The 12,895-nt window shown below is 40.4% G+C and overlaps 1 protein-coding gene across 1 annotated transcript in view; it reads right to left on the bottom strand.

The window, feature by feature from the left end:
• Positions 1 to 725: 725 nt before the first annotated feature.
• The window catches only part of LOC137321575 (CUB and sushi domain-containing protein 1-like), a 2,214,006-nt gene continuing 2,201,836 nt past the window's right edge, over positions 726 to 12,895 (bottom strand). Inside the window, exons 67-71 of the mRNA XM_067984007.1 lie at positions 10,840 to 10,952; positions 10,152 to 10,239; positions 8,405 to 8,543; positions 6,694 to 6,786; positions 726 to 5,870 (exon numbers count right to left, since the gene is read on the bottom strand). Of these exons, the coding sequence (XP_067840108.1) occupies positions 5,711 to 5,870; positions 6,694 to 6,786; positions 8,405 to 8,543; positions 10,152 to 10,239; positions 10,840 to 10,952 (593 nt within the window). The 3' untranslated portion in view covers positions 726 to 5,710. The remainder of the gene's footprint in view (positions 5,871 to 6,693; positions 6,787 to 8,404; positions 8,544 to 10,151; positions 10,240 to 10,839; positions 10,953 to 12,895) is intronic.

Here is a 12,895-nt window from a genome sequence, read left to right on the forward strand (position 1 = left end):
AGCATTGCAGTTCTGAGATAAACAATGGAGTTACAGGGAAGACAGGTTAGAGCAGTGAGGTAGCCCATCCTCCTTTCACCTCTGAGGCTTGGGTTCTAATTCAGCCCATACCAATGGAATTAAAGTCTCATCCCACTGCTAGCTACAAGGGGCCCTACCTGAAATGAGTTTGGATTGTCCCAGAATGGCTCATTTTTGGCAGGAAACCAGAGCACAAAGACTGCTCCTAATCGGGCACAAAACTGGCTATGCCACCCAGATCAAGGATGCCTCGTGTGGGAAATTGGAAAATTGACACTGGTGTAGTGGGAGGTGCCGTTCTGAGGTTCAGTTAAAGCACATTTGGGGCACAGTGAATGAAGCTTTACCCTATAACTGACCGTGCTTGTACTGGACTTCAAAGTGTTAGATGGATGACAAAATTGGAAACTCCTCAGCACCGATATCTTTTTAATCTTCGCCAACTCCTTCAAAGAAAAACAAAACAAGAGTCCAAAAAACCCAACTGGGATTTCTATCCTATTTGGCCCAGAAAATTGATCCTTATACATAATTCCAGAGGAAAACTACCTCAGTGGTAAGATCCTTTCCTTCCTTGACCTTAGCGCAAATTAGCCAAATCGTACCATGCTCCCTGAACCATGATGGTTTTTCCCGCTAATCAAACACTGCTCATTGAACCTCTGGAAAAAAAAATATATGTATTCCACACATTAGACAACAAATCGTGATGAAATATTTAATTAGAGTTTTAAATTAGCTTCAAAGGTGGGCAGCATTGCACAGGCTATAATACAATCTTCTATCACAGATTTTAATGGTAAAAAGGGAATACTGGTCATCGTAACAGGCCACTGTAATGATAACTTTCATGTGCAATAAAATCAAAATTTAAAACTGGCTATAGATGCTACTCTTTAAACAAGATTACTTTTTACAGTATAGGGAAAATTACTTCTTTTACATAGTAAAAACACATTTATTTTAACACCTTTTTACCTACAATATTGAAAAAGGTATAGCATATTTAATAATTTTACAAATTCTTCATTAAAAATATATCTCTGTACAAAAGGATCTTTTGCACCTACTTCAAGTCAACAGCGAGGAGTGGAATGGTATAATGATAATGCCGTTGATGTGATGGGACTGAAATGATTAATAGGCATTTTTACAGCATTTTTTTTGTTTGTTTTTACAAAATATTTTACACAGAAAACATTATTGCAACCAGCCTGAATAAAGGCAAAACTTGTAAGATAAGCAGCAGCTTACAACACAGAAGTACATGTCCTGTCTCAGAAAGTCTTCTCTGGAGCATTTTCAGCTCATACTCAAATTGACCTTTTCTCCACCTTTCCCCAGCAGGTTGTCTCTGACCTCTTCATTACACTCAAAGGAGCTGCACTCTCAGTATTTTCCACCATGCAACTTGGGAGCTCATGTTTACAAATATTCTCATGACAGAATACTACTGTTCAGACAGCGATACCAGAGGTAGACATGAGAACTTGAAAGGTTTTTTTTTTCACCTAAGATTCAGTTTTGCAGCTCCACAATTGAGAAAACCGTAAAGCTGAATCCTAGTTTTACTGCCTGGAACTAGGGTTGCCAACTCTGGTTGGACGTATTCCTGGAGGTTTTAATCACGTGACCTCTTACCTCCAACTGCCCTGCCCAGTCAAGCAGCCTTTTTTCCTCATTTCCAATATTTGTATAACTAACTAGTGAAAAGTTTTCAAGGAAATGAAAAAAACACACCATATTTTTTTAATGTCCCTGTGATTTTTCTCCAAGGGTTGCTCGCAGCAGTGTCCAAGAGATTAATCTTTAATTCTTGGAGGCTTCAGGATAATTCTAGAAGGCTGGCAATCCTACCCGGTGTCCCTCAGGGAAGGGAACAGGGATGCGTCCTTCCCATTATCACAGAAAGGGAAAAGGTTATCATAGTTATCGCACATACTGGCAGGCACAGATACCACTGGCCAATGTCTCCCCCACCCCCCCTCAGCACCGTCTGATGAGCTCAATTGACCGCATCAAGGAAAGTGGATGCACATTCAAGAATGCCAAGGATTGGATGTCCCATTCTCCCACAAGACCACCGCATGTATGTTCACCATTAGTCCCTAGGATTAGGTGTCTTCTCTCTCCTGATGGCCAGGTAATTATTTTAAAAAAGTGATTTGTTTTTAATTGAAACCATGATGTATACCTCCAGCAGCAGATGGCAGCGGTTTTTCAGCTAGCACAATGGAAAACTTACACCAGAATGGAGAAAACTACAACATGCACTTCTGGAGGAGCATTTTCTGCCATTTTTAAAATGTTCTTCACAACCTGAGCCCAAAATAATCCAATTTGAGTTCCAAAAGCACTTTTGGACATCACTGTATGATGAGAGTAACAAGGATGGACAACAGAAGTATATTGCAGTGTCTACATTCAGCATAGTTCTTTGACAGTTTACAAAATAGAATTCATATATAAATACATACTTTGAATCTGTCATTAACTATTGTTTCAAGCAAACCTGCATTGTCCACTGCAGTCTTTGATAGATATGAGACTGGCTTTCTTAAGAGCAACTGATTTTCTAAATTTTTTGATGAACCTGATTTTTGGGCTTGCATACCTAGTCATATTGTCCCTTGATGGGATATTGTCCCAAGAAAGGTGAACATTCCTTTGTAATTTCTTATTCCACAGTTCAGATAGCAGGTGGTGCAATTCCATGAAGCAAATCAACATGTCCATTTTGCCTACAGTGCGAAATTTAGACACAATCAGCGTCTACACCAATAAGCAGTTTGGATTGTTGACTTTCACGAGGACATGAATCGTTCAATGTATAAATTGAGCCCTTTATTCTCTCCATTATCAGCCTGCCTTGTAATATATGTCAAGCAGACCCTTATATGCGCTATTAAGTTTGTAAAGGGGAATCTAAAATTACAATCTGGTTTATTATGTTACTTTTCTTTGTTAAGCGCAGTATCACTGGAAAACAGAGCAGGTTGATTTGTAATAAAGGTCTATGGGGTGTGATGGGGGAAAGGTTAAAGGTTAAAGGTAAATACATGCTTTCAGGTGTTTAGTTATTTGAGGTCCATGATAGAATTTCCACATCATGTTCAAACTGGAACCTTTATATTTTGTCATTTGAGTATCATAAATTTTCATTTCCTCCTTCTCCCCTAAAATTATCTCAATTGCAACTTCCCTTGAACATTAAACCTTTGAGCTTTATGTTTGAAGGAGAAATTGAGTGCTTTTTGTTCAAGATTGTGCATGAGTATGTGACAAAATACAAATAAGCGTGGCCTCGTATTACATCCTTCCCAGTTCAGTTATTAATTGCTGAACAATACACAGTTGTAAATTAAATAGAATTATTAAAAACCAACAAAGCCCATTTAATTTGTTAATGGGACTACAGTACGACCTCAACCTAGAATTTTAAAGCAAGAAGAAAAATGGAGGAAGCTGTGTTCATAAAGTTCTGTTGTTTCTGACAAAGCTTTTAGCCAGGAACAAAATATTTTATTTAAAAGAAAATTCACTTCCTCTCTCCAGTCAAATCTCATTATAACAGACTCTTATTCTAACCTCTCCCAGTAACAAAATTCACTTACTAAAGTCAGGATAGGCAATAGGAGCTGAAACCTCGATAAGGATAAACAAAGGGTAAGTGAGGAATATAGCCTAGAAATTGACTATTAGTGATATTAACGTACAAACGTTTAACAGGGTAGAAATTCCTTGGGGGTTCTCTTCATCGCCTGTTGTAACTTGGGTGGAAAATCGGCAGAAACACTGGAGAAATGACATTCCTCTGTCTGCTATTTTAGCCCATTTAAATAAACATATATCACCAACAGTAAGTTCTAAGCTTTTTTTTAAACCAAGACCCTGCATCACCCCTTCCCCATGAGTTTGTCATATTGCGAGTTGACCGCACCTATTTAGACAACCTGGTGAAGTTGCTGCTGACTGCGCATAGTGAAGGCAGTTTGACTACGCTGTAGCTGTGAATGAGACAGTTTTCCCTGTCAGGCTGTACGTCAGATATATTAAAGAAATCACAACGGCTGTCTGCAGTTTTCTGTACAGTTCCATCTGGTTTTGGGTAAAGCTATGAGATACAGAGGTCACAAGTGAAGGCACTCTTTAGAATGAATAGAACATCACCCAGAAACAAAAGAATCCCCATTCTCCTCTTCCCATTGCCCAACAATGTGTCCATCTTGCACTTTATTCCCCCCAGGCTTTTAACTTCTTTTTCAAAATCAATTTTCTCTTCTGTACCCTTTCTATAAACCTCACAGTTTGATGGTTGTCCTTTAGGTGGGAAGACAGAGCAAATCGGTCAGTGGATATCCTTTATGTGGTCATCAACGGCTGTCAAATGTTGTTGCCAAGTGGGAGGACTGACTTTCATTCTCACTCTTATTCTTCTCTAATGCACAACCCTCTTCTACGAAGGCAAGATACCTCACCCTCCCGCATGGCAGAGCTCAGTGTCTGCCAGGCAGCTTATACCATGGTTTAGAGGACCCATAGCAAACATTTAATTGTGCCAACCCCACTAAGGACCCCTCACCTCTCCCCCTCCACAATGCCTGTAACACTTGACTAATATTTTTTTTTTAAAAAGGACCAAAAAATGGTGCAACAATTTTTCTTACATTCTTCTTGAGAAAATAAATAAGTTAATTTTTTCGTGAAATATAATTTACAAAAGGCAGTGTTTATATAAGCTATCTGGAAAACAGAATAGATTTCTATGATAATATTTCTGAACTACAGCCTGTAGAGACTCACAAAGAGCTAATTGTCCTGAAATATAATGGATAGTATTGTATTAAAAATTCAGCGAGTTCAATTTTTTTTGGCTTGTAACAACTTATTGAAATAGTGATACCCAATTGATTTTTTTTTAAAGGAACCATAAAAACCCTCACAAACCTTTTCACTCACAAGCCTGACCTCAATAGAAACCACCTCTATAAGAATGCAAGTTTGAAGAAAATAATACTGCAACGTTCTACTACCTATTGTTAGCATCGAGAAGGTTATGTGATGTTCAGCAATGGAAACTGAAGTCTTTAAAGCAAGTTTTTATGTACAATGGTCAGTGTGTAGAAACCCTGTACCCTATTTGATGCCAATATCCTACTCATTCATTCATAACACACTAGTGCAAAGAATTGTGCAGTAGATTTGCCATATAACAGATGATAATAATTCCCAAGCTGCCCTGTTTTAGGACATTGACCTTATTTTGTGATGTAGGCAGCTGTAAATGATAAGTTCATCTAAAGTTTGTTAGTGTCAGTAGTGGAACAGGTTTTTTTTTGTCCTTCTTCTCTTGTTCATTGTATTCCTCTTCTTGGAAGAATACATAACTCAAAAAAAAAGTAAAATCTGCCATTTGCATCAAGGAGCAGAAAGATTCAAACCCATCCAGGACTTGGTTTTGGTTCTTCCTGTGTTAGAAGTCTTGAAGGGATTGCTTAGACTTGTTGCTTGAGGATATTGTCCCAGCAAAAACTCAATTCACTATGTTTGTCCTAACAAAAGTTGTCAAAAGAGTATCACTGCAAAGCAAGCAGTGGGACAGAGCGACGTGGTATATGACACCAAAGGAGTTACTGCTCGCCAGGTAGAGGTATGGCTAATATCAGTCAGTCAGCAGTCAAAGTGATGGCTATACTACTGTACACACAGTGTTCAGCGTTGTGTCAAACCGCACAGCCTTTGCCTCAGTGGGCTTTAAGTTAGTATCATACATAGGATTTTCAAATGAAGCCTGTCCATTTGTGTTCTCGTGGCCAACATAGCCATTATATTGTACTTTTGGTCTTGTTCTGGAAGGAATAGAAACAAAAATATTGTAAGTTTTTTTTTTCAAACAAGCTCCCCAAGTAGCAAAGAGTAGGCCGACATAGAAAGGGGCAGCCAGTTAGCAACAGCCCCCTCCTAAACATGCCTCAAAGATCAGTTACCCAGTCCTGCAAGATCAGCACTCCACCAGGCAGAACCCTTGAGATCTGACCAAGTTCAAGGACTTTCACCAAATCATCTTGATCCCTAAACTGTACAATCTCTCCATTGAGTTTACAATCGTATTGACAACCACAATGTATCTTCTTCTAAGTACCATGAGACAAAACCTTACAGTTACTTCACAAAATATATGTATGCGTTCTTTGTGAAAGTTTTTTTTATTGAAATGTTCCTGTTGTATATCTAATCACAATTATATGGTATTAATACCAACAGAGCAACAAACTTTGGAAATGAGTTAGAAAACTGAACATTATTCAAACAGACGTCTTTTTTTGTAGAGAAGATGGTTGGCAAGAGTTACATAGGATAAACAGAAGGATTTTCATGTTCCTCCCTTAGCTCAATGATAAACGGACTGGTACTGAGCCGTACAGGACAGGATCATATCCATGGTCTGTGCTGAGTTAGTTGATCTCGGCTTGGGCGACAATAGGGGAGCCGCAATTTGCCTCAGTGTCACTGGGCAAAGGAGAGAGAAAAAAAGAAAATCAGGCAGGATTCCCACTCCTAATTGCTATCCAGTGACCCCCCTGCCTGAAGGTGCACGTGTGGAAGTCAGATGAGGATGGTTTGGGCTCAGCTGTGATGCCCCCCGTGATCGAATAATCTGCCAGCACTCACCGTCTAGGCTCACACATGAAGAATGGCCACTTGGGCAAGGTACTAGAAGGCTGCCGACGCCTATGGAAGCGTACCCCAGCATGACTCACCGCCCTCAGGAGAGGATAGAAAAGAAAAGCAGAAAATTGGGTGGGGAGGAAGAACGATTTTCACTAACAATGTTACATAAGTCATGAACAGTACAATATTGTACACTGGAAAGAAAGCACATGATGTAAGTTATAGCATGGAGTTAAACCTATTTGTTATGTGCCGGATTCAACTCTTGAAAAGGGAGGCTTCAATGATTAGTTAAAGTCAGTTATGATTACCTTTACCACATACCTTTTTTTTTTGTGTAAAGGGGGGGAAGCTGTAAACGTTGTGGAAACTAGCCAGGGAGAAACCTAGCCAGCAGTGCGAAAGAGCTGGCTCAGATACAGTAATTATTCAGTAGATGCAGCAAACAGAATCAATATGTCACTTCGAATGTTTGTGATAACTCTTATTCTGCTGACAGGTCCAGGAAACATTCTGTCTCCCTGACCTACTTGGTAAGTTCTAACCTCACATGTTGCAACTCCAGTAATTCAGTATTCCAGCAATAAAGCTACTCAAACATCAGGAACAGCTCGATTAATGTTATCTAAATTATGAAAATAGACACAAATTGAAATTTTAAATGTAGCCACAATATTTGAGCACATCCCATCATCCCACTTTTCCCCCTATTCTCTGTGTGCTATTTTTAATTTTACTCTTATTCTAATTAACATGTTCTTTCTTTTGATTCTAATTTTTTTTTAAATCTAAAATCTTTGACATACCTTTGTTTTTTTGCTGATTCCCTGGTCCTACCTTCCAATTTGGAGGTGGGCACAAATTTGAAATCAGTGGTTGGTTAAAAATGGGTTCGAAAGGACATTTTCAGCTAATCCATAGCAAAGATCTCAAGACTGACATGGCGCTGTTATGAATAACACAAAGTCAATCTTTGATGCATTTTTCTGCTTCCGAACAGGAAGGGCTGCCAACTGATGAGTGTACTCATTAGCCATCCCCAGAAAAAGGGCATGCCAGCATGAGTAAACCTATCTGCTGTGCACCAAGGGTTAATTCAATCTGTTTTCACTCGAACTTAGTCACTCTTCCTCGTGTCAGTTTCTCACTTTGGGCATTTAAGATGAAACAATCATGATCATGGGCATGGATATTACTGTTCTTTTCAAAATTAGATCTTCAAAGTTCCTTCACAAACACCTCAAGCTGGTTAAAGCCCATGGAACCAGATTTAATCAATCTCCCCAGTCTGGTCAGTTAAAGTATATGGTAAGTCAAGCTCTAACTGCATTCTGAAAAACAGTGAAGGCAATATCAGTCCGCTCATTACTTACAAGTGAAATTCTCAATAGCTGATTTACAATGTTTATATCTATAATACACACTACATCCCAGGCTATATCTGCAAGCCAGCTGCTGAACAGGCAGCTTAAGAACAGGGCACCTGAAAGACAGTTAAGAGTCTTGTGCAGTAGTTTGAAATATATCACATTTTATTTTTAAAAGGGTACATTACTCATCAATATTTCTGACCCATCCATTTTGAAGCAACTCCATTTGCATTTAATATCATAACCATTGTACTGAGCAGGACTGTGTCTGATGTGCATGTTTTAACTCTTTACTTTTCTGTACATTGTTCTCTCATGCAAAAATGATGTAAATTTTTCACCTGTGTTTGTAGAGGTAAAAGGCAAATCCTGATAAGATGAGAGCAAAGAAAGGTACCAAGATGGCAGCTGCTACAGAACTGCTGTTTGTGCCATAGTTATGATTGGATTTGCCTCTGTCCAATGCTGCTCCTGGTAGTCCTGAAAGTGAGGCAAAATAGAAATCAAGTCCTTCCCAGAGACAATTAGCAGCTGAAGGCTCTGCAACAGAAGGTGAAGTGCAGAGAGGCAAGATGCAAAGGAGGCCAAAGTGGGAAGGGTGGAGGGCACAAGCTGGCATACAGAGCCGAAGGAGGTTGAGAGGTAGGAAGGGGTGAAACCATTGAGAAACTGATAGACAAAGTCAGGGATTTTAAATTTGTTGCAATTGGGACATGGAGAGCCAAGAGAGGTTGGCTGGAACAGGGTGGGTGGAACCTTAGTCCTCGATGAGATGCAGGCAGTAGAGTTTTGCATGAGTTATGGTTTATTCAAGGTGGAACTGGGTTTATTCAAGGAGCCTAGGGATGATGAAGGTGCATGTGAGGGCTTCAACAGCAGTGGGTAGAGGTAGGGACAGAGGCGGGTGGACAATGTCGCAGAAGTGGAAGTAGGCAGTTTAGTTGACGGCTGGAATGTGAGGTTTGAAGGTCAGCTTAGGGGTCACACAGGACACCAAGGATGCACACTATCAGCTTCAGCCTGAGCAAGCAGTCAGGAATGGGAATGTAATCACGGGCTAGGGTGTGGAGTCTCCGTTGGAAGCCAAACTGGTGGCTGCCAGTATTAAGTTGGACAAATCTATTGTTTATCGACAACATAGTGTCAGAGAAGCAGTGGGTAGTGCAGTGGTAGCTGTGATACACATCATGCAGTACCGATACCCCACTGAGTCATCAGGGTTCACATTGCTGTTTAAACAGGGAAACTGATAAGGAATTAATAAGGAATGAATGCTTCTCTCAGATAGTCAAGCTCAATAGCTCCTTTAACATACTTCCCCTAATGGTGTAAAAATTAAAAATAAATTGCAAATCTGAAATAAAAACAGAAAATGTTGGAAACACTGAAGCTTTGTCAGAATCTGTAAAGAGAAAAGACAAGTTAATGTTCTGAATGATGAACTGCCCTTCATCAGAACTGAAGGCTCGAAGTTAAAACAAGCTATTGAATGGAACTGAATAAGACAAAAAGGGTGGGGGAGCGATCCCTGATAATGCAATCATTCACTCTTTAAACAAAAGAATATTAGGGGGAAGAAAGCACAGAAATAGGTATTAAGGAAACAAAGTGATATTAATCAGAGTTCTTTTTACAAGTTTAATTTTTTTCCATGCCATGTGGTATAAACACCTGAAATTCTTCGCTCTGCTGTGAGCAGAGGCATTAAACCACTTAAAATAAATGGGTTAATGTTTTCTTCAAATTCGTGGAGAAAAGAATTTCAGACAAACGCATTAAGCAATTGCACAAATGGCATAATTTCAGAGCCAATAAAATCTCTTCCATTCGGGTCTACAGAGATATACATTACACATTTATTTCTGTAAAGTCTAGTGAGCAAGTCCAGCGTTCATCAAGAATTTCAATCATCTGTCAACGAGTGTATAAATTGTGTTCTGAAAGATGCATCCTGTTACTACCTGCCATAAGCTAAAGGTGTGAATTTTACAACAGTGCAACGTCCACACAGATTTATGCAGCCTCTGATTAATATTGTTTTAAAATTTCTGGTTGTTGACATCAAGTAAATCCAGATCAGTTACTAACCTTGCCTCTGAAAGCCAAACTGTCGGAAGTCTTTGCCTTGAACAAATCCCTGGTAGACAAAGGTCCTGCCTTCAGGTTCAGCAGATACCTAAATATAAAATTCAACATAAAAAACGAGCTGTTTTGATGCATGCTTGAATACCTCATAATATACTTTATTGCTTGAAGGATTATTTTATCTTCTAAATTGATGCTTTTTGTTCAAAAGAATGCCTCTCATAGAATGTTATAGCACAGAAGGGGACCATTCGGGCTACCTCCTAAAGGCGCTGACTCTTGCTGGGACCCTGTTCCATTGGAAACACACATCTCCTTATATCTCACCTCGTGTTGTCCTCCATGTGGGAGCTAGCCGTTGAATGTTGACAAGTTTTACGACCATGCAGGTTCTCATCGCCAAGCGTGATGTGTCCTCGCTGATGCACCTTCCTGCAACAGTCACTAAATGGTGATCGGAGGCGGGAATCTGGGCTAAGTTTTAAATCTCCCAGCCCAGGGGCATTGAGACCAACCACACTGTCACCATATCTAAGATTAACCAATTCAGCACGGATTGGGATGGAACTTGTCTGTGTGGCACATTGGACAGTGCAATGAACCATTAAGGGGGTCCTGTCTGCCTTTTGTGGTAAGATACAACTTCAAAATAACTAATGTACTGATTAATATGAAGAAATCATGCACTTACATGACCGTCCAAACCCCAGTTGCCATTTCTGAACTTGCTCACAAAGATCTCAATCGGTCCTTTGATCTGATAGAGCTTTAAGCAAAGTCGGGTCTCTTCTTTTTTATAAATTCCTACAGAAAATCAAACAAGTGGTCAGATTTATAACATGAAGTAGTTTTATTGAAAGGCAACAGTCATTAACGGCAATTAAAGTCCTTAAAGATTGCATGACGCCTTTCAGGACCTCAGGGTAGCCAATGAAGTACTTTTGAAGTGACGTCACTGTTGTAATGTTGGGAACGTGACAGCCAATTTGCCCACAAACGGCAAGATACAACACCAGATTATCTGTCTGAGTGATGTTGGAAGAGAGATAGATATTGTCCCAGACACCAGGAGGACGTCCCTGATCCTCTTCAAAAATAGGAGAAACAATTAATTTATACTAGGCAACAACAACTTGCAATTATATCACGCCTTTAGTGTAGAACGCACTTCACAGAAGTGTAAGGGGATAAAATGGACGCCAGGCCAGAGAAAGAGATATTAGGACAGTTGACCAACTGCTTGATCAATGGGGTAGGTTTTAAGGATGGTCTTAAAGTAGAGGGAGGTAGAGAAGCAGAAGGGTTTAGGGGGGAACATTCCAGAATATGAGGCGTTGGCGGCTGGAAGCACAGTTGACCCAATGGTTTGGGCAAAGGCATAAGAATTGTACACTTGCTCAAGTGACATTATTTTAAACACAACAGTAGCTTTAAAAAAACCTTTAAAAAGTCCTTTCACTTCGACTTAAAATGATCAATTATAAGTCAAAATTAATTTCAAGTACTAAGTATGATGTGTATTACTAAATGAAAAGAAAGAAGTTTATACAGTTGAGTACAAATAACTACTGTGCAATACTTCTGGATGTTTTCTGAAGGCTGCATCTGTGCAATAATCGTGACTAGAAGGTGCGGTGTAAATCAAGGTGGTCAGTCGGACTTGGGCAACAAAGAATTGATGCTATAGCGCTTTCTTTTTGGGAAAAGGTACAAGATTAGCTTATCAGTATATTTGGAAACATTCTGCCCCATGTCCTGTCAAGAGGTACTGGGTCACACCACGTCTCTGGCCCGCACCATGTCAAGAGATGCTACAACTCCTTCTAGGAACATAGGAGCAGGAGTAGGCCATTCAGCCCCTCGTGCCTGCTCCGCCATTTGATAAGATCATGGCTGATCTGAGATCTAACTCCATATACCTGCCTTTGGCCCATATCCCTTAATACCTTTGGTTGCCAAAAAGCTATCCATCTCACATTTAAATTTAGCAATTGAGCTAGTATCAATTGCCGTTTGCTTCTAAGTAAAATGTTTTTCAGTTAAGTATACAGTAAAGCTCTATTTTAATGCAGTACAGGACAGCCCAATGTGTTCAGAGTACTGTCTTTGCATCTCTAGGGCCCAGTTTTGAATCCAGTCCGAATTGATGAGATGAAAATCTCCTCTCCCTGTTGGCCGTAAGGGTTCAATTTGACGTGAGTCTGGGCAGTCCCAAGCCCACTGCCCATCGCTGCCCAAAATTTACACTAAATTACAATCTCACTTAGAGGCCATGCAAAATAAACACATCACTCTGCTTCAGGAGGAAATGCTCTTCTGTGGATGTAGTTAAGACATCTAGGGGATTAAATTGGGCTGCATAGCGCCTGTTTTTTTGGGCGCGACACGACCTCCCAGAGCACCAAAATGGCAGGCAGGAAGCGTGTGTGCATCTCCGACCAGATGTGCACCGCCCGCCGTATCGGGTGGGTACAAACAAGAGGCGTCCTTTACCCCCGCCTGAAGCAGGCGTTAGGCTATTTGCATGTGCAAATAAGGGGCCCAGCACTTGCTTCAGGTCCCTGCTGGAACATTGGTTTGCCCTGAGGTAGCCAGCACTTGCCGCCCCAGGGAAAACCAACTTTAAGCATCGCCCTAAATTAAAAAAGAGGTAAGTACTTACCATCACCATCCTGATCGACACCACTCCCGGTCCTGAGATCCAGGCCCCCCCCCCACCCGACCGTGACCCCGACTCCATCTCCCGC

This window comes from Heptranchias perlo, chromosome 5 (genome assembly GCF_035084215.1).
Source record: "Heptranchias perlo isolate sHepPer1 chromosome 5, sHepPer1.hap1, whole genome shotgun sequence".
In the NCBI taxonomy this organism is placed as follows: Eukaryota; Metazoa; Chordata; class Chondrichthyes; order Hexanchiformes; family Hexanchidae; genus Heptranchias; species Heptranchias perlo.